The sequence below is a fragment of the Bubalus bubalis genome, chromosome 2 (assembly GCF_019923935.1).
Source record: "Bubalus bubalis isolate 160015118507 breed Murrah chromosome 2, NDDB_SH_1, whole genome shotgun sequence".
Taxonomy (NCBI): domain Eukaryota; kingdom Metazoa; phylum Chordata; class Mammalia; order Artiodactyla; family Bovidae; genus Bubalus; species Bubalus bubalis.
In genome coordinates this window covers 23,564,137-23,591,637 of record NC_059158.1, presented here as the reverse complement: position 1 = coordinate 23,591,637, position 27,501 = coordinate 23,564,137, and the positions used below count along the sequence as shown (strand labels likewise).

General features: G+C 47.9%; 3 protein-coding genes and 1 long non-coding RNA gene across 9 annotated transcripts; 1 reads left to right on the top strand and 3 right to left on the bottom strand.

The window, feature by feature from the left end:
• Positions 1-137: 137 nt before the first annotated feature.
• Positions 138-9,495, bottom strand: LOC123464904. The gene is made up of 2 exons (XR_006639994.1): positions 7,485-9,495; positions 138-3,452 (listed from the first exon to the last, which is right to left on the bottom strand). It is a non-coding gene; the product is annotated as an uncharacterized LOC123464904 (long non-coding RNA).
• Positions 9,496-11,129: 1,634 nt separating this feature from the next.
• On the top strand, positions 11,130-16,405 carry RNF39 (ring finger protein 39). Its single transcript, XM_006061625.4, has 4 exons — positions 11,130-11,495; positions 13,186-13,208; positions 13,423-13,514; positions 14,953-16,405. Exons 1-4 carry the CDS (start codon positions 11,130-11,132, stop codon positions 15,531-15,533), a joined length of 1,062 nt encoding a protein of 353 aa, XP_006061687.1. The 3' UTR covers positions 15,534-16,405.
• PPP1R11 (protein phosphatase 1 regulatory inhibitor subunit 11) lies at positions 16,342-19,488 on the bottom strand. Of its 2 annotated transcripts, none has more exons than XM_006061627.4 (3): positions 19,209-19,488; positions 18,032-18,140; positions 16,342-17,594 (listed from the first exon to the last, which is right to left on the bottom strand). In XM_006061627.4, the coding sequence occupies exons 1-3, from the start codon at positions 19,275-19,277 to the stop codon at positions 17,392-17,394; spliced, it is 381 nt and encodes a 126-aa protein (XP_006061689.1). In that variant the 5' UTR covers positions 19,278-19,488; the 3' UTR covers positions 16,342-17,391. The 2 variants fall into 2 exon arrangements, with proteins under 2 accessions (XP_006061689.1, XP_006061690.1); XM_006061628.4 differs by lacking the exon at positions 19,209-19,488 and adding an exon at positions 18,974-19,144.
• A 4,087-nt stretch (positions 19,489-23,575) lies between these two features.
• Positions 23,576-27,071, bottom strand: POLR1H (RNA polymerase I subunit H). Of its 5 annotated transcripts, none has more exons than XM_044928397.1 (5): positions 26,910-27,071; positions 26,563-26,717; positions 26,225-26,343; positions 25,693-25,802; positions 23,576-23,804 (listed from the first exon to the last, which is right to left on the bottom strand). In XM_044928397.1, the coding sequence occupies exons 2-5, from the start codon at positions 26,696-26,698 to the stop codon at positions 23,780-23,782; spliced, it is 390 nt and encodes a 129-aa protein (XP_044784332.1). In that variant the 5' UTR covers positions 26,699-26,717; positions 26,910-27,071; the 3' UTR covers positions 23,576-23,779. The 5 variants fall into 5 exon arrangements, with proteins under 5 accessions (XP_044784332.1, XP_006061691.1, XP_044784342.1 ...); XM_006061629.3 differs by having other exon boundaries at positions 26,225-26,325; positions 26,910-27,070; XM_044928407.1 differs by having other exon boundaries at positions 26,829-26,919.
• Between the last annotated feature and the right edge of the window lie 430 nt (positions 27,072-27,501).

The window sequence follows — 27,501 nt, the reverse complement described above, 5'->3', positions numbered from 1 at the left end:
CTCTCTCTCCATCTGTTCCCCGTTCATTCTCAGCGCTCTGGTTTCACCCTCCGGCCCCCTTCATCTGATTTGGTGGGCCCTGTTCTCTGCTAATTCGCCCTGTGACGTCTCTGCAGCCTTTGCCTTTCTCCTCTTACGTGTAGAAGAATCTTCACAGCTTCCGCGGAGCCATCCCAGGAGCCTTGGTGGAGGGCCTTTTCCTCCACTTCCTTGAAGCCCCTCCCTGTCCTCTCGGCCACACACACCACCCCTGGGGGCGGGGGCGCCGGGCGTGGCCGGTTGACGCTCGCAAAGGTGCACAGAGGTGGCAGATAAAAGGATGCGCGATGCCACGCTCTGCGCCGGGAGGGGCTTGACTCCTGTGGGGAGCCGCAGAGACCGCAGGTCCCTCGAAGCCAGTTTGCCTCCCAAAGATGCAGGGCAGGGCAGGACTGGGCTGGAGGAGAGTGTGGGGGTAAGGGAGGAAGTAGGCGCACATCTGAAGCTCCGGAGGAAGTCAAAGGGAGAGGCTCCCGAGCTAATTGGCAGGCCGGATGCCAGCAACATGCCAGCGATGTTTTGGTGACACCTCACCTGGGAAGAAGGAAGGGAGGGAGGGAGAGTCTGTCATGTGGACCAAGACCTGAGAGGCACGTGGGGCTCATCTCAACTGCTCTCCAGCTCATTAGGCTTTTCTAGGTCATTCTCTGTATTACTGTTTCCCTCAAGGGTGCCCCTGCTCTGCCTCACGCTTGCTTTCATGTTTCTGACTTGGTCTCTCTGACTCACTGTCCCTGTCTCTGACTCTCATTGTGTCTCCCTTTGTATCTCTGTCCCTGGGAGTCAGGAGTCAGGTTGAGAGAAGAAGCACTTGAACCCAGCCCTCCCTGACTCTGCCTTCTGCAATCTTTGACCTTGGGCAAGCAAGCCTGGGCCTTGGTTTCTTCCCTGTGGCTGACTGTTACGAACGCCCCTGGAGTGGTTAGTGAAATTTTAAAAATAAAAATAATAAGAAGCTTTGAAGATTATAAATTTCTATATAACCATGAACTATTCTTTTTGGTGCTGTTACTGCTCATAATGTCATACGCTTACCTGGGCCTTGTTGAGGTATGGGGAAGTCATTCTGGCTTATGCATGATTTGCTTGAGCTCATGTTAACTAGAACACCCAGTCTTACAACCTGTAGAGCATGCATCTGCTTTAACCATTAAAGAAAAGAATGTATCTAAAAAACAAAATGGAGTAATTGTGGTTCAAGCATTCAAAATGGAACCAGGTGGCCAATATGGCTGTTGTTTCGAAGAGGTTCCCGCATTACTAAGAACTCGAATTTTCTGAACTGGATCAATGTCAAGGACACCAGCCATTTTCAAAATAGTATCTGCTAGCAGCTGTTAGGTATAACCTTGTGGTCTGAAGGTCTCCCCTTGCAACTATGCAACCATTTTGGACCCCAACCAATCCTTCTTGCCAGCTTCAATCCTAATTCTTGACAAATATCTTGTGTGACCTTAGAGGTTTTGCCTTTATAAGCCTCTGCCATTTGTCATCCACGCTTTTGAGTCTGTATTTCCCAGACTGTAGTCCTCAATCTGGCTCAAATAAAAACTCTTCTATTTTTATTATAGATTGATTATTGATTATTTCTATGGACATTGCACAGTTCACAAAGCAATTGGGGACTTCCCTGGTGGTCAAGTGGTTGAGAATTTGCCTGCCAATGCAGGGGACAAGGGTTCCCTGTTTTGGGAAGATTCCACATGCCACGGGGCAACTGGGCCCATGTGACCCAATTACTGAAGGCCGCTTGCCTAGAGCCTGTGCTCTGCAATGAGAGAAGCCACCACAATGAGACGCCTGAGCACCACAACGAAGAGTCCCCCTCCCACTGCTCACTACAAGTAGAGAAAGCCCATGCAGCAATGAAGACCCAGTGCAGCCATAAATAAAAAATTAAAACAAGACAAAAAAACACCCTGAAGCAACTGAATATCTGATAGGCAGCTCAGCTTTACATGCCCACCATTTAACTCCTGACTTTGCACCCAAACTGGCCCCTCACAGTCTTCCCTACCTCTGTCCAGGGCAGTTCCATCCTCCCAAGGTACTTAAGCCAAATCTCTTGGAGATTCCTGACTCCTGTTTTGCTCTCATACCCCAAATGCAACTCAGCAGCAACCTTATCAGCTCTCCATCAGCTCACATCCAGAAGTCAGCCCCTTCTCATCACCTTCATTCCTTACTAGGCTCACCTCACTCAGTACCAAAGAAAGTCCTCACAGTGGCCTCAAGACCACACATAGTCAGCCCATCACCTCTCTGCCTACCTACCACTCTCCCCACTGCTCTGTCTGCCCCAGCCACATGGCCTTCATGCTAAATCTCACATATCATAGGCTTTTGCCCCTGATTTTCCCTCAGTCTGGACCATGCTCCCTCCAGATAAGCAATTGGTTCATTCTTTCATCCATTTCAAATCCTTGCTTGAGTATTATTTAGTGCAGTTATAACCCTACTCACTCTATCTAACACCTCTATCTTCCTTCCAAGCTTTATGTTGTTTTATGATACCTATCATACTTTTCACTTATTTGGTATGTGTCTGTTTTCCCCATTAGAATGTAATTCCCATGGGGGCAGATTCCTATCTGCTTTATTCTCTGCTGAGTCCCCACTTCCCACCAGTACCTGGCCACAGTAGGTGCTTAATAGCCTTTTGATGAATACATTAATATAAATTATTTCCTTTGATCCTTAAAACAATTTTTGAGATAAGTATGGTTGTTCCTGCTTTATAGTCACAAAAAGAACAAGACTTGAATCAAATCTTGAATACCCCACTGTTTCCAAATAGGATGTGTGTGTTCCTTCAGTTTCTGCAGGTTCTTACCTAGTTTAGTCAGAAGGAGCAGAGGTCTCAGATTTCTCAGTTCAAAATGAGGGATTAAGACTTCCCTAGCAGTCTAGTGGTTAAGAATCCATCTTCCAAGCAGGGGACACCAGTTCGATCCCTGGTCAGGGAACTAAGATCCCATATGCCACACAGCACAGTTCCCCTCCCCCTCAAACATGTACAAAATGAGAGATTTAGATCAGTTAGTTTTCCATCTTCTAGAGAATTATGCCTCCTTAGCCGCTTCAGTCCAAGTTCTTCTCCCTCTTCCCAGCCTCATCCCTTCCTGGGTCCAGGGAAGTGAGGCTAAATGGTTTGCCAGGTCCACTGGGAAACTGTGGCCCACAGATGCATGAGAAACCTTTTCATTTCTTGCTTCCAACACTCCACACATCTCACTGGTTGAGTCTCTGATTCTGTCCAGGAAATAGTGAAGTGAAGTGAAAGTCACTCAGTTGTGTCCGACTCTTGTGACCCCGACTCTTGTAACCCCCACTGTAGCCCACAAGTTTCCTCTGTCCGTGGGATTGTCCAGGCAAGAATACTGGAGTGGGTTGCCATCCAGAAAATAGGATGACTACAAAGGAAAAAGAGAGAGACAGAGTAAGAAAGAGAAAATGATGGAGGAGAAGGCGGGGAGTGAAGGAGATGGAGTAGCAGGTAAGTGGATGTTAGGAAACACTCTGCAGAGAGAGGCAATGGTTGTGAACTCTTGTCCCACTGAAACAAGGTATTTCATCACTTGGTCATTCCTTCCTCTCCTGTGATCCATTGCAACTCCCACAGCTCCTTAAGAGCTTTTCCTGTTTCCCTAAATAGTTCTTGCATCAACCCAGTTGCCCATTGCAGGAACTAGGAGTTCACCCCTGATTTTCCTCTCCCTTACCCTCCAATGACCACTCCAACACTTTCTTCAGTTCTGTCTACAAAATATATTTCAAATTGGTCTGCTCATCTCCCAGTCCACTGGCTACCATCTAACTGAAGCCATCATCACCTCTCACCTAAAGTACTGGAATAGTTTTTGCTCTTCAAATGGCCATCTTGCACAGCTCCAGGGGATGTCACTAGCATGTCGTGGCCTTGGGTCTCTCCCATTCCATTACTTGCCTTAATCCACTGCTCACAACTTAAGACTCTGCACAGTTGGTCTTTGCCTAAGTTTTTATCTACCTTGTAACATCTTCACTCCCCTGCTCCCCATACACCAGGTTTGTTTTGTTTGTTTCCTTTTGTTTGTTTGTTTAGGATTTTTAAAATTTTTATTTATTTTTTGGCTGAGCTGTGCAGCTTGCTGGATCTTAACTCCTGGACCAGAGATCAAACCCACATCCTTGACAGTAAAAGTGCTGAGCTCTAAACACTGGTCAGCTTTATTTAAATTAGCCTCAATTGCTCTTGCCTTAGAGTCTTTGCAAAGTTGTTCCCTCTGCCTGGAAAACCCTTCCCTCTATTCTGTGCTTAATGAACTCTTATTCATCTCTCAGTTACCCTCTTAAATGTCACCTCCTCAGAGAGCACTTCCTCAGCCCCTCATCTAAACTAGAGCCCCCTGCTATCAGTCTCTGTGCTGGATCTTTAAAGAGTTGCCAGATTTAGCAAGTACAAATACAAGACACCTACTTGAAATCTGAATTTCAGATAAATAATGAATCAATTTTTTTAGTATAAGTATGCTCCCAAACATATTTGGAAGATACTTAAATAACTCCGGGAGTTGATGATGAACAGGGAGGCCTGGCGTGCTGCAATTCAGGGGGTCACAAAGAGTCGGACACGACTGAGCGACGGAACTGAACTGAACTAAATAGTTTTTAAAAATTCATCATTTATCTGAAATTCAAATTTGCTAGTATTTTACCTTGCAACTCTAGATATGGATTGGCTTTATTTCCATTCTGTTTGGTTGGGAAGTAGAAAACTATTTCTCAGAAATTTTTGCAGCTGGGTTCTGAACCAGAATTAAGGTTGGCCAATTAGATGTATTTGTACGATATTTGAAAGGCAGAAGTGAGGGGGAAGCCATTTTCCTGTAACAGATGCTCAGGTGGACAAGCTTCAATAAACATGAGAGGTTCGTGGCAGTAGGCCAGTTGGGGGAGTGACTGCAGCATTTCTGATCTCTGGTGATTGACCTTGAAGTCAATCGCCCAGTTAGGACCTCTTGACTCTTAATTCTCCAGGTTTTTCAACGATTTTCTTGTCAACTGGTTCCCTGAATTAAATCCCTTGCTTAAAATACCCAGAGAGGTTTCCTCTGCCTGCGCGGAGGCCTTCCTGGTACAGTTCTCATCACCCTGTTCTTTCCCTTCATATCACAGTTTGTGTACATTGTGTGACTAGACAGTATTCCTCTCACCCACAGACTCTAAGCTGCCTGAAGACAGGCCCCTTTCAACTCTAAGGTTATACAAATCTCTGTAATAGAGGAAGCAATCAGAATTGAGTTAGCTACATTTGGTGCACTGCACAGGTTAATACATTGTTAGTTTGGAAGACTCATTCTTCAATGAGATGCTCAATTTTTTTTTTGGTTGTGCCAGGCAGCAGGTGGCATCTTGTTTCCCCTACCAGGGATCAAACTCACGCCCACTGCAGTGAAAGCACAGAGTCTTAACCACTGGACATCCAGGGAAGTTCCAAGATGCTGATCGTGAATACATTGAAGGAGGACAAGAGTTAAAAAAGGAAATGAAAAGATGACTAGGCGAAAGGGAATGTCTAAATACATAAATTGGACCCTATAATCCCCCCCACCACCACTTAAAGCCCTTCAGTGGCATTGCAATTTGTAGAACCAAACCCAACTTCTAATCTGGTCCCTAAGGCCCTGCACAGCTTGGTTCTTAGTATCTCTCCAGTGTCTCTTTATACCATTCTTGTCACACCTCATAGCATGCCATCTTCATCAAGAGCTTTCCTTCTGCAGGGCCTTTGCACCTACTGTGCTTGCTGCCTAGAAAGCTCTCCCCCCAACTTTTTACTTCTGGCTCTCTCTCATCAGTCAGAGCTCAGCTTAAATGTCACCTTCTCAGAGAAGTTTTTTCTAACAGCCTATTAAAAGCAGTGAACATCTCCTCCAGTTAATTCCTCTTATATTATCCACTTTATATTCTCCAAATAACTTATGACATCTATAATTATCTTGTTAATTTATTTGTTTACTTGCTTATTGTTGATCTTTCCCAATAAGATCTAAATTGCCAGAGGATAAGGGACCATGGCTGGCTTGTTCACCAGTGTATCCTCACTCCTAGAACAGTGTTTGACATATAGAATGTTGTGTTAGTCACTCAGTCATGTACAATTGTTTGTGACCCCATGGATGTAGCCCATCAGGCTCCTCTGTCCATGGGATTCTCTAGGCAAGAATACTAGAGTGGGTAACCATTCCCTTCTCCAGGGGATCTTCCTGACTGCTTCATAAATAGTTGCTGAATGATTAAATGAATGGATGAATGAATGTGCAGCTCTTAAAGCTCAGATGCTTAATGAAAGCAGCTCTTAAGGCCTAGGGGACACTAAGAGAAAAATGATTAGTGAATGTCTAAGGGGGAATTTAAAGGACAGATAAAGAAATGTCAGTGATATTAATGGAGGGTTATCAGAAGGAAAGAGAATAAAAGGGCATCCTGAATGAACTTGAAGGAGAGGCAACATCTGGGAGAAACTGTTAGCCTTAAGCATGGATTTAAAGGGAGAGGGATAAAGGAGGCTTCCGGCAGGGAAAATAAAATCTCAGAAGACAGGAAGTAATGCTTAAGGGAAAGAGCATAGAAATTCGGAGGTGGGAAATCTGAATTTCACTCCCACTTCTGCCTCTAACCTGCTGTTTGAGCCCAGGCAAATCCCTTACCATGCTGGAATCTGAGTTGTCACTGTAAAATATCTGGATTCTCAACCCCACAGCTGATAAACGGCTAAACAAGAGATCAGGCAATATGGATGACAGTCCTATATAACCCTGGTCACATTTTTGAGCATCAAGATTTCTCATTTAATCTGACCTAATCTTTGTCCTCGATGTCAGTCTTAAATTCATACTTCCTGAGGCTGCCCTGAGCCTCAGAAGATGTTTTACCCAGAGTTCTTGGAGCCATTGAATAGGAAAGCCGCCGTGCTCTATTAGGATCAGTCATGTTAAAGCACATTGTAAACAGCAGTCTTTTTTTTTTTTTCTAAAAAAAGTATTTCTGGAAGGAATCAAGGCTGCAGAAACTCTTTGGGAAGGAGTATAGTGAGTGGGAATTGAGAAAGAATAATGGTTTTCTTCATCAATGCTCTGTACCCCTGGGCCTCTTTTCCCACTTTCAGTTTTTTCCTCCAAGATGCTTCACATGCTTTGTTCAGGCTTTTTCATTTCTCTCCAACTCAACCCAACCCATCCTTCATTTACAAGCCACCTCCTCCAGGAAGCCTTCCTGAGATAGTTTCCACTCATTCTCTGACCTATAAACAAAACCCTCCACTCACTCTTCTCCCTTCAGCACACCTTTACAATTTGGCAGTGACAGATCTTGGTCGATGATGGAGATACCTCATTTGTTTCATCACACTCCCTGATTCAGTAATGGCAGATTAAGGATGATGATGGATATAGTTTACCCACCTTATCATACTTCCTAAGGGCAGGGGCCATGGCTGGCTTGTCATCAGTCTCCCAAACACCTTTTCATACCTGCCTCTTCCCCTCCAAGGCTCCTAAAGACTTGTAGGCTCTTTAATAACATGGGGATGTTGGAGATACATAGTTTTTCAAGGCAGAAGCTGGTGGGTCTCCTTTTGCCTAGCAAAGCAATAAAAAAAAAAAAAAGATAGGATGTACTGACATGGGAAGAGATAGACTGAAAAATAAACAAAAGAAGAAAAAAAGGAAGAGGTGGAAAAGAAATGAGAGAATTATGCAAGGCCTTCCCACCTCTAGCATCTTCACTGCCACGCACGGGTGTCTAACTACAACATTTGGCGGCATCACAAGCAGATATCCTGGATGGAGTTGGTAAGGGGTAGGTAGAGTTATGTAGGAGACACCTGTATTAAGAAGATGTGGTGCTAACCAAGAGGCAGGATGCAGTCATGGTCAACTAGAGCAAGCCAAGCCAACACACCAAAAATCAGCTCTGTCCAACCGCTTCTCTGAAAATAGAATAAACCAAGGGAGAATTAGAGGATCAAGTATAGAGTTGTTGGAGATTCTAGCAAGGAAGGGATAAAGTCTTGAAAAGTGAGACATTTCCTGGCGGTGAAACTACTGAACCACTGAAGCTCATGTGATCTAGAGCCCATGCTCTACAATAAGAGAGTAACCCCTGCTCACCAGCAACTAGAGAAAGCTGGCACGCAGCAACAAAGACTGAGTGCAACCAAAAAGTAAATTAATTTAATTAAATTTAAAGACAAATTATCACGAACTTTTGTTTGAAATCTGTGAAACAACACACATTTGTTATCTTATAGTTCTGTAGTTCAGAAGCCTAAAATGGGTCTTACAGGGTGTCAGAGTGCTGGACTCCATCTGGAATCCATCTCCTTGCCTTCTCCGGTGTCTCGTGGCCACCTACTTCCTTTGCTCACGGCTCCCCATCCTCAGTCTTCAAAGCCAGCAGTGTCAGGCTGAGTACTCTCCTGACTCTTTAATCCAAAGAGGAAGATCGTCCTCTTCTGCTTCTGTCCTCCACCTTTTTTGGCCACACCACAATGCATACCAATTCTTAGTTCCCTGACCAGGTGTCCAACCCGCATTCCCAGCAGTGCAAGTGTGGAGCCTTAATCACTGGACTGCCAGGGAAGGCCCTGTCCTCCACTTTTAAGGACCTTGAATAATCTAGAATAATCTTATGACTTAAAACTCAACTGATTAGCAACCTTAATTCCATCTGCAAGCTTAATTCCCCTCTGCCACATAAGGTAACATGTTCACAGGAATTAGAACATGGGCATCTCTGGGGGGATCGTTATTCTTCCTACTATAACATGGAAGTCCATTTCACAACATAGATTTTGGTCATATCTGTAGCCATTTGATTGCGTAGCTGTGCATTTTATGGGCAGGGAGCTGGGAGATTTGTTTCAAGATGAGTGTATGTGTGTTTGTTTGTGTACTGTGTTTATCAGAGTGTCATGTTTGAGTGTCTCCCTGATAAGTAAAGGGTGAGAAGGATGCCTGGAGGGGTTGCCTAATAACCTGCTTCTGCTCCATAAAGACTTACTGTTGTTGTATTGTTGTTCTTGTTTACAACAAAACTAATGACAGAGTGTCTTTGCATGTTTTCTTCCAGTATGTCTATCTGTTCCTAAATAATCCGGGTGTCCATCCCAATGATATAGTGTGTATGAGACCATTTGTGGCATATGTGTGGTTTTGCATTGTATAAGGGTATCTGCCTATTAGGGCTGTGCATTTGGGGGCATTTAGACATTGCTGGATGTGCACACATGTTTGTGCAACAGTGTGTGATTGCAGTTGTAGACATCTGAATGTTTACTTATTCACAACCCCCCAGGAGTACCCAGACAGAAAGGCCTAGCATGAGAGAGGCAGAGGAACTAAGATGAGGGGGAGAGAAGAGGAGGGTGGAGGAGGAGAGAGACAGAGATGGAGATAATGGAACAGGGCATGAGGAAAAATCCAAAAAAAAGAAAAAATCAGAACGTAGAAGAGAAGACTTTCCTGGTGGTCCAGTGATTAAGAATTCATCTGTCAATGCAGGGGACATAGGTTCGATCCCTGGTCTGGGAAGATTCCACATGCCATGGGACAACTAAGCCTCCTGTGCCACAACTACTGAGACTGTGCTCTAGAGCCCAGAGGCCACAACCACTGAAGCCCATGCGCCTAGAGCCTGGGCCCCACAACAAAAGAAGACACTGCAATGAGAAGCCTGCTCACTGAAGCTAGAGATGGACTGTGTGCAGTAACGAAGACCCAGCGCAGTCAAAAATAAATAAATAAATAAATAAATTTTAAAAAAATATAGAAGGGAGTTCCATGCAAAGAGTTGACTCATTGGAAAAGACTCTGATGCTGGGAGGGATTGGGGGCAGGAGGAAAAGGGGATGACAGAGGATAAGATGGCTGGATGGCATCACCGACTCGATGGATGTGAGTTTGAGTGAACTCCGGGAGTTGGTGATGGACAGGGAGGCCTGGCAAGCTGCAATTCATGGGGTCACAAAGAGTCGGACACAACTGAGTGACTGAACTGAACTGACTCTAGGGATCTGAAATTAAAGAGGGGCAGGGTGGAGTCACAGCAAGGCCATAAATCAGAAGATCTGGGTATGGCTTCATTTTGGGTCATCACCTGTGTGACCTTGACAATGCCAGCTGTCTGGGCCTCAGTTGACCAAAAGAGTGAAAATAGATAACCTTTGGGTACACATCAAAGAAGGAGAGGAGAGAAAAGTGGAAATAAAAACATACACAGGGAAAAGAGACAGAAACAAGTAGAAAGAGAGAGAGGAAGAAACAAGAGAGGCCTGGGAGCCAGCCAGAGGTAGAACGGAGAAAACCCGACCCGGACTCCTTGAGGCAGGAATGTGGGCGCCTGCTTCCCACCCCTTACCCCAAAGCTTCGATGTTCTTAAGCCCTTAATAGGTAAGGCAGGCAGATGGGGAGAGGCTCCTGGAATGACAGTCACTCGCCAGCGCTCAGAGGCCTGCCAAAGCCACACAAACCAGATCTGTCTTCAGTGCCCCCAGCCCCCCAGATGTAGGTGTGCCAGCCACCTGGAATGACTCATACCCTGGCGATGTGGGCACACATACCAAAAGCAAGCCTGGGCATCCTGCCCACCTGCACACTGCAGGCCAAGGGGAAGACGAGATCCCGGCTCTTGAGGGAGGTTGGGGTGGTGGTGTCACGGGCTACGCACCCCACACCTTGCTACTTTGCTACCTTGCCCCCAGAGCGCCTCCTAGCGACCACCTGCTCGGGTCGAGACCTAGGTGTCCCTTCCACCCTCCTCCCCCGAACCTTACCGGGAAGCGGGAGAACCAGATGGGGTGTTACGCAAGGCCTGATGTTTACCTCCCGCAGGGGCCTCCTCCCTCCCTATAAAGCCTGACGTGGTGGGGAGATTGGCGGCGACAGACTGGTTGACGGAGGCGATCCCAGGAAAGCGTCAGAAAGTTAATGCGGGAGGCGGAGAGCGGGGCAGAGACGCAGCCAGCAGCCGACGCGCACCGCCATCTGCGCACCCGAAGGCGGTCGCGGTGGTCGCGGAGGGGACGGCGCCCGGGCGCTGGCTCCCCATGGAGGCGTCCGAGCTTCTGGGACCGGGGCTGGTGGAGCGTCTGGAGCAGCTGGCGACGTGCCCGCTGTGCGGGGGTCCCTTCGAGGACCCGGTGCTCCTGGCGTGTGAGCACAGCTTCTGCCGCGCGTGCCTGGCCCGCCGCTGGGGGACCCCGCCTGCGACCGGCCCCGAGACGCCCCCCACCGCCTGTCCGTGCTGCGGCCTGCCGTGCCCCCGCCGCAGCCTGAGGTCTAACGTGCGGCTGGCGGTGGAGGTGCGCATCAGCCGCGGGCTGCGGGAGAAGCTGGCCGAGCCCGGGGCCCGCGCTGGGAAACGCCGAGGCGGGCGCATCCCTACCATGGGCTGCCTGGACCCGCAGGGAGAGGTGAGGCGGGGTGCGCTTCGCGAGTCCGCAGCTGTCCGCGGAAGGGGCGATCGGCTGGGGAGAACAGCAACTCCCGACCCGGGGCCCTTCTGGAAGTTTAGGCAAAAGGAGTTGGGAAGAGTCCAGCTGAGGACGAGGGGGCGGCGGCTGTCAACTGAGAGGTGCCGGGACGCACGGCGGGAAGGAGTTGACGCTGTGCCCAAAGCCAAGGGGGCTGGATGGATGCCCGGCTCTTGTTAGAGGGGCTGGAGGGAACGGGTTAGGGAGGCAGAGAAGGGGCTGGGGCACTAGACAGAACGCGGGGAGACCCCCGAGGGCCTGCGAAGAGCGCGCGAACTGGGAAGCTGGGAAAGACGCCACTGGGCGCCAGTGAGGAGGAGGCCCGGCGGGGAGGAAAGGGGAGGAAGCAGACAGGGGCGGGAGCGATCTGGGGGCCTGGGAGGTTAGTGAGGGAGATCGAAACTCGCCCAGGGGAGGAGGAGCAGGAGGGAGGGCGGAGAAAAAGCGGGAGTGGAGGAGAGAAGGAGGGGGGCTGTCAAAAGGAGGGAAGAAGAGACGCAGGTCCAAACTTTCCTGCAGCGTCCTGAGGTAGGTCCCCGCGCTCCGGTCTAGACCTTGCTGTGTTGTTTGTTATTGTTGTTCTCAGCTCCTCCCAGGGCCCCAGGCAGAGGAGGACACGGGTGGAGGCAAGGTCTGGGAGAACAACCTGGGGACCCCTGGCTCCTCTCCACTTCCTACCCTGATCGCCCACCCTCCCACTCTCCCGCGTCCCTCCTGGGCCTCTGACTCCTTGGCGGTCAACCATCCCCGTTCCCTTTCTCGACCCCCAGGCGCCCCGGATTCCCTTCTGGCTTCTCGCCACCCGCCGAGCCGGTCTAGAGTCTTGTTTCCGCCCTTTGAAGTCTACATATACCTAATTAGTCTCTGTGTAATTGGCATAACTAGACAAGTTGTCTTTCCTCTCTCCCCTTCACCATCCCTCTGGTCTGCCCCAATCTTCCCCACTGGACAGAGACGTGGAAAAAGGGAATCCTAGAATTTGGAGAGGGAGCATCCCACGCCCTCTACCGGCTCCCAAGGTGCCCTGCAGGTCGGCGGGGCCTTCTGGGACACATCCAAGTCCAGCTGCCTCCATGGTCAGGGTAGAGAGACCCAGAACAAAAGACCCAATAAACGCCACTGGGCTTTTATGGCAAGAGGGGAAGCGGTTTTATTATAAGACTTCAGTTAACGAACTCTTAGCCTAAGGACTCTAGGTATGTGTTTGGTCTCTGTGATGGATAAAGCTGGATGTTTATCTGGGATAGACCCTCAGGAAGGTGGATGAGTATAGGGGCATTGGCACAGAGAAGGGAGGTGGGGAGGAAGCAGGGAAAGGTGAGGACTCTGGGAGCAGAAAAAGGCCGGGATGACACTAGGGAAGGGGAACTGAGTGGCTCTGGAGCGAGGGAGGTGGATGGTGGGGGGTGGAATTAGGGGGATGAGAAAGTGGTGATGGACAGGAAGGAAAGGTCATGCAAGAAGAAGGGGAGAGTGAGAGGAATAAGGAGCACATGGGGCTAAAGATGGGAGATCACTTTGAGATGCGGACAGGGCCCTCACCAGAACAGACCCAGCCACCTGAGGGTGGGGAGCTCCCCTCAGGATGAAGCCCAGAGCTCACACCCATGTTTTTTTCTGTCCACTCCAGGATATGAAGATGACATGGAGAAGGTGAGTTCCATTTTTACTGTTTCTTCCTTTCCACTACCAGCGGCCACATCCATCACCTGTCACGGGAACCACAGCTTTGTCCCCACTCCCAGAGAGGTTTCCTGGGTTGGCCTCACCCTTTTCTGCCCCAGAGATGTGAGTTGGGGAGGGGTGCAGGCATCAGAGGGCAGAGGGTGTCTATCAATTTCTTGACTCTTCTCCCTCATCCCTCCAGGTTTGATGCCCCAACACCCAAGGCATCTAACTCAGAGGATGAGCTCCCTGAAGATTACCCAGTGGTCAAAAACATGCTTCACAGACTGACGGGTAAGGAGGGTAGAAGAGAGGGAACTAAATGAGAGACTTTTCAGTTTGTTCCCTTTTCTCAAATATGATCCAGTCCTTTTTGATGTCTCTTAATTTCCTAGGGCTGCCATAACCAAGCATCTCACACTAAGTGGCTTAACAGAAATTTAGTGTCTCATTATTCTAGAAATAGAAGTCAGGTATCAACAGCATTGGTTCTTTCTGATCACTGAAAGGGAGAATCTGTTCCAGGACTTCTCTCTTAGCTTCTGGTAGCCTCAGGTGTTCCTTGGCCTGTGGATGACATTCTCCCTGTGTCTTTCCTCTAGACACACTTCCCTCTATACACACTTTTTGGGTCCAAACTTTCCTTTTTATAAGGACATGGGTTATATTGGATTAGGGTCCACCCTAATGACCTCATTTTAACTTGATTACCTTTATAAAGATTCTCTTTCCAAATACAGTCAAATTCTGAGGTCTTGGGGGGACTTCATATTTTGGGGGGGTGGGGAGAACACGATTTAACCCATAACAAGGTCAAGCCTTAACCCTTATGTTTCAGCCATTCTCCCCTTTCCTGTTCATACACTCACACAACAGACCCCTGGAAGTCCAATCTCTGCTGCCACCACTTCTCATCACTCCCTTCCAGAAGTGTCCCGGAACTCACGTGTCTCCTTGCCCCTGGGGCTCTGGGCCTTCTCTGCAGCTTCTGGGGAGTTCCTTCCATCACTCCCATGGCTGTCCTCTGCCCCTCTTTAAACTGCCTAGAGAAGGTGGTCCACCCTGTTGGACACCCACCATCCCACCAACCCAGATGGCTTCTAGTACCCCTAGTCCAGAAATCTTTCTTCAAAGCACCCCAAACACACAAGGTCAAGGACTAATTCTTTCTGGTCCCTTGGCTATCACTGCCTTCTCTCTCCTCCGCCCCACCCTCCCTGTAGAACTAGGCCTGTCTACTCCCACCTATTCCCGTGGGTGGTGGGCTGGTTTCTCAGGATACTTCGGATTCCTCCCTCTGCCCACCCCCTCACTTGGGGTGCTGGTTTCTGGTATCTGTCCTCCTCTTGAGCTCCACCTTTCCCATCCTGTGGACCCAGCTCCCACGCCCTGCCCCAGATGCTGCAGATTGACTTATCGGTCCTCCTGGCTCCCAAGAAGTCAGTCCAGCTTCACTCCCTCCAAGTTCACAACCCAGGCAACCCCTCATTGAACCTCTGCGCTATGCCCCTGCCCTGGGCCGGCAGGGTCCTTCTCCAGGCCCAACTCTCCAGAAGGAAGTGGCCCATCAGCGCTGGCGGGGTCTCGCCCAGGCCTACTCTTCATTCGCCTTCACCCTCGGTGGTCCTACAGCCGCCTTTGTAGAGCGCTGTTGTGAGCCTCTTGCGTCCGACCCCGCCTCTGCCTGGGAAAGCCCTCTCACACGGTCTTCCTCGTGCCTTCCTCTCCCCAGCCGACCTGACCTTGGATCCTGGCACCGCACACCGCCGCCTGCTCGTCTCTGAGGACCGCCGCAGCGTCCGACTGGCCCCACCGGGGACACCGGCGCCCCCCGATGGCCCGGCGCGCTTCGATCAGCTTCCAGCGGTGCTGGGCGCGCAAGGCTTCGGGGCTGGCCGCCACTGCTGGGAGGTGGAGACCGCGGACGCCGCCTCCCGAGGAGACTCTTCCGGAGAGGATGAGGACGATGGGGAGAGCCTCTACGCCCTGGGCGCGGCCGGGGAGTCGGTGCGACGCAAGGGCCGAGTAGGGCTGTGCCCCGCGGGGGCCGTGTGGGCCGTGGAGGGCCGCGGCGGCCGGCTGTGGGCGCTCACCGCCCCAGAGCCCACCCCGCTGGGCGGTGCCAGGCCCCCGCCGCGGCGCATCCGTGTGGACTTGGACTGGGAGAGGGGCCGTGTGGCCTTCTACGACGGCCGCTCCCTCGACTTGCTTTTCGCCTTCCAGGCGCCCGGTCCCCTCGGGGAGCGCGTCTTCCCGCTGCTGTGCACCCGCGACGCCCGCGCCCAGCTCCGCATCGTGCCTGCGGAAGGCTGAGAAGCTAGGCCACAACCCCCGTTCTGGCCTGGCCCAAATGAGCACGGACATCCGTACTCATTCCAGGGATCCTGCCCGTGCCCACTGGGCAAGTGTATTGAGAAGCACCCCGGACCTCCCTCCATATTCTCCAAATAGGACCTCAACTGGCCTCGTTTCCACATCCATGCCCAAAGCAGAGTTCCTGAACCTCCTTCCCCCATCTTGGGATGCTCCTCCCCCTCGGCTATCTCAGTACTTCCCCCAGGGATCCCTCCCCTTCTATATTTCCCAGGCTTGATTGAGGAACAGGTCCTGCCCCACCAGTACTGGTAAATGGCCCATTTTTAATACACAGAAGGCCAGCTGGTCAAATATTTACCTCCCACCCCTGGCCCTCCTCCTGGCAAAGAAGAGCACGGTGCGCTCTCCACAGCTCTGAGGTTTGGGCTTCCCTGCCTTCTCCACTCTAAGGTTTCTCTTCAAGACAAAGGAGACCTTCCTCCCCTAAGACAAGAGGCTTAACTCTGGCCTGGGCCTTAGGGCTCTCTTTTCTTGGGAGATGGAGGGCAGGACAGTTCTATTCCACCCTGACTACCTTCCATGCTTACAGCCATTTCCTGTTAAGAATCTTCTTAACCAACAACCGGCTCCCCCACCAGCCCCACAGCCAGCTCCATATGAGCATGGCACATACTCGTAACACAGAACCAATGGTGCTACCTCTCCTTTTCTCAACCTGGGAATGGCCCAGACACCCCAAATTTGCCCTTGTATATACAGCCTCACTTCTTTCCCCATATGTATAAATGGGTCCATATTTAACACATTTTGTGATGTTGGGTTATTTATTTTGTGCATCTGTGGCAATAAATGAGATCTCAGTGGTGGTACGGATTTGACTGATCTCTGCAACCGTGCACTGCAAAAGGCCTGGAAAATGATATCCAGATCCCAGTAAGGAGTGGGGAGGGCTGGGAGGGCTGGACATCTGGGCTGGGAGAGACATCAAGGCCTTGGAAGGAAGGGGTGAGATTGCATCTCTTGGCTCCCTCCCTTTCCCATCCTCTCCCAGGGACCCAGACCCCTGGGCCTGGGTTGGATCTGTCTCCTAAGTTGGAAGACCAAAGGCTGAGGAGATAGTGGGCTCTAAGTGACTAGTCTTGGAGCCAGTTTTGTCAGAAACCCTAGTCACATGAGAACGGTGAGGAGAGAGGACATGCCCATTTCTTTTTTCCATTTCTCATTAAAGGTGAGAATGACAAAGACCTCCCTCTCTCCTAACTCCTCTTAAGGGCTTGGGGGAAGTGGGCAGGAGAGAAGGGAAAGGGCTAGGAGCCCTGAGGTCTCACAGAAGACCTCACATCCCACAGGCAACGACTAAGAGTTAGGATGACATAAATACATTAGTGGAAGAGCTCTAAGCCAGGATTAACAAGCATAGCTGGAGCAAGATTGCCTGGAATCTGACTAGGACCCTGGCAGTGAAAGCTGGGGCTGCTGGAAACCCAATTTAGCTGTTTGGAACTCAAGTAGAGAGTGCAAGGGGCCAAGATAACTGGATCCCAGGACAGGCAGTTTGGCAGTGAGAACAAAGGAAAAAGATTGGGATCAAGATGCCTGGATCCCTGGAGAGAGGAGGCTGGGTATTGTAAGGAGAAATGAGGGCTGGGGGAACCCAGAAGCCTGGGTTCTGGAATAGCAGCAAGTCAGAATTCCAGGATCTCTGTCCACCTTCCTCTCCCTCTTCCCTCTGTCAGGCAGAGGAGAGGGGAGGAGGGGGCTGGAGAAGGGATCAAATCGTGGGTTTAGTCCCCGAGTAGCCACATGAATACATTCAGGGCCAGACAGACACAGGAATGGTGGGGGAGCGAGGAATTTAGTGCTGCATTGGCCCTGGAGGGGGCTGGGAGGGGTCAGGAGGCTGGGGAGGGGTGGTGGGGCTTGGTCCCGGGGTTGCATGACGCCGTCCTTTGCGGTGGCCCCGCACACAGTGTGTATGACCACAGCCCTCCTCTTCCTCGTCATCACTCTCTGTGGAGCTCTCGCCAAAGGCCCGAGGTTTCTCATAAATACAGCAGCCTGGATTTGGATGGAAGAGCCCAGTGAAAAAGGAGGGAGAGTTCAGATGTAGTGTCAGTTCCATTCCCACTGGATCTCAGTCAAAATTCCTACTTCCCAGCATTTTCTCCTTCTACCTTCCAGATCCAGCTTCCCCAGGCCTACACTCTGGGACTCTGTCACCTACCCACCTTGCCTTTCCAGCCGGGAATCCAAAGCTCCTCTTCTCCCACCTCAGATACCTCTTGACTTTAGGCCTTGCACATCAAAATTCAAGCCCCTCCCTACCTCTTTCCCTCTAACTTTAACCTCCTCTCCCTGATAACAGAGAACCACCAAGGCAGCCACAGGACTGTGAGCATCTGGGGGCTTTGGGAAGGCCAGTGAATGCCAGAAGGCAAAAGATATGCTGAGGGGAGCCAGGACTCCAGCGTTACTGCGGGGCAACAATTACTCACATTTTGATGAGCGGCGGCCCATGTGTTCATTGTCCACAGTGTCACTCGTCCATTCCACCTTTTTCTCTGGCTTCCGTTTCCGAAGTTTGATGGTTAGGCTCCGGTTCTCCTGGAAGGTTAAGAAGGATAGGCATACCTAGCTAGTCCCCTCCTACTAACTCTTCCTGCTTCCTCCCTGGGGCCTCCTTTCTTCCCTTCCCCAGTTCAATCAGGATCACAAACACAGCAACAGAGGAGCTGATGCTGGGAGAACATAAAACAGAACGGCTTTTGACCTCAAGGAGTCCCTTGAGGAATTCTGTTCTTAGTATTCTTAGTAACCACTAGTACACAGAGAAGATACAATTCCTAACCTAGGGAAAGTCCCAGCAAATCTTCAAAGGAAAATATAATCCTCGCTGTTCCTCTGTCTTCCTCCCCAAATCATCTTTGGTGGTATTAATACATGGAAATTATTTTTTCAGTCACCAACGCCTAAACTTTGATCTCTCTTTCTTTTCCCAGAACGCCTATTCTTTTTCCCATTAAAGAAATGACTCTGTTCTCACATCTCTCATCCTCAAGCCCAGCCCTCCCAACCCTATCCACCTATTCTCCAGTATCCTGGCATCTCTAGTAACTATTACTCTAAACTCCCTTAATCAAAGGGTTATTAAGCCCGACAGGAACATCTCCTTTTGAAAGCAATGTTTTTGCAAAAACGCTGTTTTTCTCTACATCTCTGATTTTTCAAAATACTCCCATCATCTCCCTTTCCTTGTTCCCTCATTCCCTCTGCTTCCGTTTGCAATAATCTCTTCAAGAAATATTTATTGATAAGCATGCTTAGTGTTAAGTTTCCCTACAGCGACTTTCCAACCATGCTTTCTCACACAACCCTTCATTTCCCCCAGCACATCCCTTGCTCATTAATCGCCAAGTTCCCGGTCTTTCAATACTTACAGACACCACCATCCCAAGCAGTATCACCTACATCTTAACTCTATTGCATGTCACTTGACCAGCTTTCTGCACCAACTCTGACACACCAAAAAATCCCTAATACTCTGCGATTCTCCCAAACCCACTTCCTCCCATATCCCCAGCCCCAGCCCATCCAGCAACTCTCCAAAGCCTTATCCCTTCCCTCCCGGTATCTCCCAGACCCCTAAACAGCACCGCCCCCAGCCTTTCTCACGGGCTCCGTTGTCACGGTAACCGTTGTCTCAGTGACGGTCTCACTCAGCCCGGCCCCTGCCTCCGCCATGGCTAAGGCTGAGGAGAGAGAAGCGGAGGAAAGGGAATGAGGCACCCTTCTGTCTTTTCTGTGTCTCTGAGGTCTAAGAAAATCGGTATCGATTCAGATTAGCAGCCAGGATCCTCCACCTTCTTTTTTCCCCCTCCTACAGGGCCTCCGCTGCCCCACCCCTGGGGATAACCTGTCCAACCCCACTTCCGGCTCCCTACTTCCGGGTGTGACGCGTTCTGTGGTCCCCCTTTTCCCTTCCTGGTACTAAATGCGTCAAAGCGCTGGGTCGCCGGATTAGTTCCGCCGTAATGTGACAGTGCGCAGGCGCCGCAAGGAGGCGACACAACTTTGGCGGAAGAGGCATCACTTCTGTACGGGAGCAGGAGGCGGGGCGAGCAATGACTGCATGGTCTTGCAAAGCAGAGATTAAGCAGGAATCCGCGGTGGAGGTTAGAGCTGGGCCTGTTCCTGAAGATTGGGTACCGCACCCGGTTCAGACGTCCCGTAGCTGAGTCCATTTCATTGCCATTCCTTGTGTGTGTGTGTGTGTGTGTGTGTGTGTGAGGGCGGGAAAAAATAGGGGCAATAGTAATGATCCTGCCACAGCCTAACTTCGTTTCCTTATTGTTTTATCTGGGAATTAGGCAATCGGGACCTGGGAGCAGCTGGAAACACACTTGATTAAGAGTTTTAATCCTCCCTCTGTGCCCGTAGGGGTTGGAGCAGGGCACTTAATGCACCTTCAATATGGATTATTTCCTGTCACTGGCGCATGAAACACTCTAGAGTCTGCGTTTTAGCTCCAAGTCTACAACAACAAATGGGGAAGACCGGAAAAAATACTAACAAAAATATAAGACATTAGAATATTAACATAGATGTAAGACTCATCTGTGAAACTGAGTTTAGTCACATACTGCCTACACTTGGTCTGGGGTGGAGGTGAGAAAGATTAAACACAGAAATGGTCATCAGTTCAGTTTAGCCACTCAACTGAGTCCAACTCTTTGCGATCCCATGAATTGCAGCACACCAGGCTTCTCTGTTCACCACCAACTCCCGGAGCTTACTCAGACTCATGTCCATCGAGGCGGTGATGCCATGCAACCATCTCAACCTCTGTTATCCCCTTCTCCTCTTGCCTTCAATCTTTCCCAGCGTCAGGTCTTTTAAAATGAGTCAGTTCTTCGCATGAGGTGGCCAAAGTATTGGAGTTTCAGTTTCAGCATCAGTCCTTCCAATGAATATTGAGGACTGATTTCATTTAGGATGGACTAGTTGGATCTCCTTGCAGTCCAACAGACTCTCAAGAGTCTTCTCCAACACCACAGTTCAAAAGCATCAATTCTTCGGCGCTCAGCTTTCTTCACAGTCCAACTCTCACATCCATACATGACTACTGGAAAAGCCATAGCTTTGACTAGATGGACCTTTGTTGACAAAGTAATGTCTCTGCTTTTTAATAAGCTGTCGAGGTTGGTCATAACTTTTCTTCCAAGGAGCAAGTGTCTTTTAATTTCATGGCCGCAGTCACCATCTGCAGTGATTTTGGAGCCCCCCAAAATAGTCTGTCACTGTTTCCCTATCTATTTGCCATGAAGTGATGGGACCAGATGCCATGATCTTAGTTTTCTGAATGTTGAGTTTTAAGCCAACTTTTTCACTCTTTCATTTTTCATCAAGAAGTTCTTTAGTTCCTCTTCACTTTCTGCCATAAGGGTGGTGTCATCTGCATATCTGAGGTTTTTTATATTTCTGCTAGCAGTCTTGATTCCAGCTTGTGCTTCATCCAGTCCAGTATTTCTCATGGTGTACTCTGCATATAAGTTTTAAGCAGAGTGACAATATACAGGCTTGACATACTCCTTTCCTGATTTGGAACCATGTGTTGTTCCATGTCCAGTTCTAACTATTGCTTCTTAACTTGCATACAGATTTCTCAGGAGGCAGGTCAGGTGGTCTGGTATTCCCATCTCTTTAAGAATTTTCCACAGTTTGTTGTGATCCACACAGTCAAAGGCTTTGGGATAGCCAATAAAGCAGGATGTTTTTTTCTGGAACTCGATTGCTTTTTTGATGATCCATTGGATGTTGGCTCTTTGATCTCTAGTTTCTCTGCCTTTCTAAACCCAGCTTGAACATCTGGAAGATCATAAATTACAATATAAGCCAGTTTGTATGATAAAAATAAGTGTGTGTTTCTCAAAGAGCAAAAGAGTGGTAAAGAACAGGCAAGCAGACGAATGAGTTTTTTAGGTAAAGAAAGCAGTGTATAAAGTACTTGTGTGCACTGAAGAAAATGCATTCCTGTATTTGCAGAGTACATCATGAGAAACTGAGCTAGAAGAAGCACAAGCTGCAATCAAGATTGCCCGGAGAAATATCAACAACCTCAGATATGCAGATGACACCACCCTTATGGCAGAAAGCAAAGAGGAACTAAAAAGCCTCTTGATGAAAGTGAAAGTGGAGAGTGAAAAGGTTGGCTTAAAGCTCAACATTCAGAAAACCAAGATCATGGAAAATAGATGGGGAAACAGTGGAAACAGTGTCAAGACTATTTTTTTGGGCTCCAAAATCACTGCAGATGGTGATTGCAGCCATGAAATTAAAAGACACTTATTCCTTGGAAGGAAAGTTATGACCAACCTAGATAGCATATTCAAAAGCAGAGCCATTACTTTGCCAACAAAGGTCCATCTAGTCAAGGCTATGGTTTTTCCAGTAGTCATGTATGGATGTGAGAGTTGGACTGTGAAGAAAGCTGAGGGCTGAAGAATTGATGCTTTTGAACTGTGGTGTTGGAGAAGACTCTTGAGAGTCCCTTGGACTGCAAGGAGATCCAACCAGTCCATTCTAAAGGAGATCAGTCCTGGGTGTTCATTGGAAGGACTGATGCTAAAACTGAAACTCCAATACTTTGGCCACCTCATGCGAAGAGTTGACTCATTAGAAAAGACTCTGATGCTGGGAGGGATTGGGGGCAGGAGGAGAAGGGGACGACAGAGGATGAGATGGCTGGATGGCATCACCGACTCGATGGACGTGAGTTTGAGTGAACTCTGGGAGTTGGTGGCATCACCAACTCGATGGACGTGAATTTGAGTGAACTCTGGGAGTTGGTGATGGACAAGGAGGCCTGGTGTGCTGCAGTTCATGGGGTCGCAAAGAGTCAGACACAACTGAGCTACTGAACTGAAGGAGAGTTCCAGATGATGACTGACAGGTAGGCGTGGTTATGAGGCCCTGTAAAGTTTGCAAGAAACTTGGAGATTATCCAGTCAGTAAAAGGCTTAAAGTAGGACAGGACATGAACAGATTTTATTAGATTTCAGGAGTGGGGCACTGAAGTCAATTATCAGAAATGTTCAAACACACAGTGGAGGAAACTAAGTTGCTCATCTGTCTAAGTTGCCATGGATAGTATATCAGTTCAGTTCAGTTCCATTCAGTTGCTCAACTCCTGGAGCTTGCTCAAACTCATGAGAGCTCCCAAAATATAAAGGGCCATACAACTGTAAGATAAATCATGTCTGTCATCTTCTCAGTTCAGTTCAGTCGCTCAGTCGTGTCCGACTCTTTGTGACCCCATGAATCGCAGCACGCCAGGCCTCCCTGTCCATCACCAACTCCCGGAGTTCATCTTCTAGTCACTACTTAAACCAAAGAATGCAGGAATACTAATTCCCAGGCTGAAATTTGAATATGCTGATTGTGCCTGGACTAAGTATTTGTTTGCCTTTAAAGTTTTTGGCTCAAACTGAAAAAAGTAAGCTACGACTCAGCATGTAGAGTTTAAAGCCCATTAAAATAAAAAATCATTGTGGATTGGGATTCCTGTTGATTTTTTTTTCTACTTTTCTATATATGAATCTGTTACAGTGTAAAAAATATGTGTGTGTGTGTGTGTATAACATTATCTCAAGAGCAATAAAAAAATTTCCAGAATGTCCACCTGTGTCTTTGAGTGTAGATTTTATTGTCCAAACTTACATATCAAATTAATCTGATTCAGAGTTTTCTGTTGAAGCTCACTATCCAAACTCCCACTTTTTGTTTCCCTAAACTCAGGAACCAAATAAGATTTAGATAATGAAGGAATACGTATAATTGCCTTTTTATGTTATTAGCCTCATTCCTGGCTCCATTTTTTTAATCCTTGTTTTTTATCCCCTCCACCTCCTTTTTCTTTCTGCTGTACTAATTTATATTCCCTTTTTGTCACTGATATATTTGTTGAGAGAACGAATATATCTCTCTAAGCTAATATAAATTTCTTTTGGAACAAGATAGATTATAAATAACATACATATGTCTGGCTTTTATAGAAAAATATAACTTTAATAAGGAAACTCAATGAGGGTAGGAGTACTCTGGGGACAATGGTAATCCACACAGGACGATCTGCTTTTCCTCTGCAAACAGAACACTGTAATAGGGAGATGGACAAAGGACCTAAGAACCCAATATCCTCCAGCTTCCAAGTAAGAAAAGGATTGTTGAGTCGCTCAGACAAAAAATCAAGAATCTTCCTTCTCTTGGAACCTATAGAGAAAGAAAAGACTTGTTATATTTGTCCAAAGGAAGAGGTACTAGCAGTGTAAGATAAAAGAAATAATCAAGGAAGGACTTTCATTTATGACCATAGAGGATTAGCTCCCCTAAACAACCCTACACAAATTCAAGACAATTAAAAATGCTGGGATTAAAACTGTATCTTGCAAATTATGAATTATGTCAAGATTTCTTAGGAAAACAAAGAGCACTGGCCATAAAAGAAAAAAGGATAAACTAGACCTCATAAAAATGAAAAACTTCTGGTCATTAAAAAAAAAAAGTTAAAAAATTTTAATTTTCTTAGTTTAAATTAAATTAAACAATTTCTCAGCATGACTGAGAAATACTTCCCAAAGGCATTTCTAACTATTAATATTTTTAATTCATTGATGAGAAGGCAAGAAAGTAAAGGCACTCTTCACACTGAGTGAAAGTATATAAAACCAGGAATCTAGACAGGTACGTTAAAACTGAAGCCCCTGGTACACTGGTGCCCTTGCTGCTTTGAGAGCCACATGAGTGAACCAGTGACAAGCCTACAATGTTTGAGAGGAGATACTCTGAGTAAGTTTGAAACCTCCAAAGGGCTACACCTGTGTATAAAAGTGAAAAAGAAAAAAAATCCAACTCTGCAGAAGAGGAATTTGACTGTCTCACTAGGTAGAGGGAGAAAAAATTAAAAAATTTCCCTCTAGAATTTCTAATCAAAACCTGGCCTTACATTGGATTTGCAGCCCAAATCCATGCTACCTATTTGCTACAAAACACATGAAGCTGAGAATTCATTTAAAGTCATTCCAGCTTGGTAGTGCTTCAAGGCAGCTAAAGAGGAAACACACATGCTAAGAATATAGTTTTCACTCCAGGCCTCAAAGAATTCCATAGTCCAAATTCTTAAAAATCTGAGCTTATATTCAAAAATTATAAAACAAAAAAAGCACCGTGAGAAAGTCTGCAGGAATAATGGCAGCATCAGACCCACAAAAACTGTGGGTATGAGAATTAGGAGACACAGAATATAAATATCATGCTTAATATATTTAAATATATTTAAGAATTAAAAATAGGATTAAAGAATCATGAATTATTAAAAATGATTGAGGAGACTTGAAAAATAAGCAGAACTAAAAAAAAATGTTTTTAAGTAACAATAATTGACATAAACTGAAGACAGAATTAGTGAAGTGGAAGACCAGAAGAATTTACCTAGAAGCAATATAAAGAGAAAATAGATGGAAAATTATGAAAGGGTGAGAGAAATGGAGTAGTGGGTAAAGTCTAATAAGCAACTAATTAATTAGAACTCCAGAATGTGAGAACATAGGTAAAGGCAATATTCAATGAGATATGGCAGATAATTTTCCAAGGTTGATGGAAAAGAAAAAAAAATCAATCTTTACTTTCAGAAAGCCCAACAAATCCTAAACATGATAAACAAAAGAAAGCCACATCCAAATATACTTTAGTGAAACCACAGAACACCAAAGACAAAGAGGAGTTCTCAAAACTATTCAGAGAATCATGTTCTTTAAATCACCCATGACTAATTCTCACCGAAATAAAACTACCTTGAGTAAGTACAGTGGAAGATGCAACAGTAACACCCAGATCATCAAGCAACATTTGCTTTCTGTATTTTTTTTATTTCCTTTTAAATATCTTAAAAGGTTTAATTCACCGAGTATAAAAAGGATAAGAAAAGTGTAATTTTCTAAAATAAAAAACGACCACAAGTTTCCCTATTACTTCAACTGTACAGAAGAGAGGGATGGGACCAAAGAACACAACTGTTTATTCAGTACAAAAATAAATCACTGGATTTGTTTAGGTCGCAAACAGACTGAGAAAGGGCAGAGAGAAGGGAAAGGATACGCACTTGCAGTTGGTACAGGTGTAGAAGACAGTCTGCCCTTCATCTGCTGATCGCATCTGCCTGGTGTGGTATGCCATTCCCTCGTGCCCACATCGAGAGCAGCGCCTGTCAACCTGGGAAGCAACTGGTGGGATTAATAATTCTTCTTCCCGCTCACAGACATCGGGCTGTCACACTCCCCAGACTCTGATGTTTTAAAGACCCCCTCTTCCCTCTTAGAGGACTTCCCACGTGGCGCAGTGGTAAAGAATCCGCCTGCCAATGCTGGAGACGCGGGTTCCATCCCTGGCTCGGGAAGAGCCCCTGGAGGAGGAAATGGCAATCTGCTCCAGTATTCTTACCTGGAAAATTCCATGGACAGAGGAGCCTGGCAGGCTACAGTCCACGGGGTCGCAAAGAGTCAGACACGACTCAGCACAGCACACACCCTTCCCTCTTGGAATTGGGTGCAAAACTCTCCAGATCTGAGCAATCGCCCCTCCATTTCTTTCCCACCCTCCTTCGATGGGGCCAGTCCTCGATGTCATTCACTCACCACGGGTCCCTGGAACTCAGGTCCTTCCTCCGTCGACAAAGGCATGGCTGTCCCCAGTTTGTTAAACACAACTGAGGTCTTCACAACCTTCCCCTCAAAGTCTGCGCAAGCAGTAAGAACTGGTTGTGGAGACAGTAAGGAGGGCTGACACCCATAACTCCCTCTCTGTTAGGACAGGAGGCCTATATTCTTCCCTTCAGGTTTCGACCCAAGGCCAAAAGTGCCTGATTCCCTGCTTCAGGGTCCCCCTCTTCAATCCAACCGATATTAGGGTCCTCAAGCCACTGACCCTTTCACGCTGGGCCCTCTGCCGGGGTCGCTGCGTACAAGCCCCTTACCTCGCACGTTGATGGAGAAGCCACAGCGGGTACAAGCGACAGCATCCTGAACCCCGGGCAGAGGCAGGACCGAGCCGCAATCTGGACAGAAATCCAAGTCCGACTGAAAGCTGGAGCAGATGCCGGCGAGGTCCATGACGGAGGGTGGTCGAGGGCTGGGAAGGAGAGGAGGTTGCTAACAAAAGAGAGTAGCTCCCTCCCCACTGAAGGGTCATTCCTATTCTGTCCCTGGACCTAAACATACAGAACCCGTACAGAATACGTACGCCTGTGCCTCTAAGACCAAGGAGCCCACATATCTAGAATTCCAGCCGGGGTCCGGTACTTCGACTCGGGGGCTTGCTTACCTGGGACAGACGAGAAGAGGAAGCCAACTCCGCGAGCTAGAACGCCGGCTCTTCGCGGCAGCGGAGTAGCGAGAGCAGGGCGGGCTAGAGCGCCCCGTCGTTCGGCCTGTCGATTGGCTGTTACGTCATAATTAATCGCAAACTTGGTCCCCGGAGGGAGAGGAACGTTTGAAGGAATGTTGTAGCGCTACCTTCAGGCTGTTTTTGTGACGTTGGATAAGAAAACAGGTGATTGAAGCTGAGCCTCCGGTTGTTTTCCCCCTCATTACCCAGTTCTCGGAACTACAATTTCCTCTGTTCCTGAGTTGGTTTAAAAAAAAAAAAAAAAAGCGAAACATTCTGGGAATTACAGTTCTAGCGCTCCTCGGACCTCGCGGTGCAAGCAAGGGCGCTCTTGCAGAGCACCGCCTGGCTCGAGTGCTGGGCCCTTGGTGACGAAGAATTGATGCTTTTGAACCGTGGTGTTGGAGAAGACTCTTGAGAGTCCCTTAACTGCAAGGAGATCAAACCAGTTAAGCCTAAAGGGAATCAGTCCTGAATATTCACTGGAAGGACTGATGCTGAAACTGAAACTCCAATACTCTGGCCTTCT

Excerpts from the sequence above, each read along its gene's own strand:
- RNF39 (XM_006061625.4), top strand. The coding sequence starts at position 11,130 with ATGGAGGCGTCCGAGCTTCTGGGACCGGGGCTGGTGGAGCGTCTGGAG. Across the intron at positions 11,496-13,185 it reads GCCTGGACCCGCAGGGAGAG|GATATGAAGATGACATGGAG; the intron begins GTGAGGCGGGGT and ends TGTCCACTCCAG. Across the intron at positions 13,209-13,422 it reads ATGAAGATGACATGGAGAAG|GTTTGATGCCCCAACACCCA; the intron begins GTGAGTTCCATT and ends TCATCCCTCCAG.
- PPP1R11 (XM_006061627.4), bottom strand. The coding sequence starts at position 19,277 with ATGGCGGAGGCAGGGGCCGGGCTGAGTGAGACCGTCACTGAGACAACG. Across the intron at positions 18,141-19,208 it reads TTACCGTGACAACGGAGCCC|GAGAACCGGAGCCTAACCAT; the intron begins GTGAGAAAGGCT and ends TTAACCTTCCAG. Across the intron at positions 17,595-18,031 it reads GGGCCGCCGCTCATCAAAAT|GCTGCTGTATTTATGAGAAA; the intron begins GTGAGTAATTGT and ends ATCCAAATCCAG.
- POLR1H (XM_044928397.1), bottom strand. The coding sequence starts at position 26,698 with ATGGACCTCGCCGGCATCTGCTCCAGCTTTCAGTCGGACTTGGATTTC. Across the intron at positions 26,344-26,562 it reads CTTCTCCATCAACGTGCGAG|TTCTTACTGCTTGCGCAGAC; the intron begins GTAAGGGGCTTG and ends CTCCACAACCAG. Across the intron at positions 25,803-26,224 it reads CTGAGTTCCAGGGACCCGTG|GTTGACAGGCGCTGCTCTCG; the intron begins GTGAGTGAATGA and ends GTTGCTTCCCAG.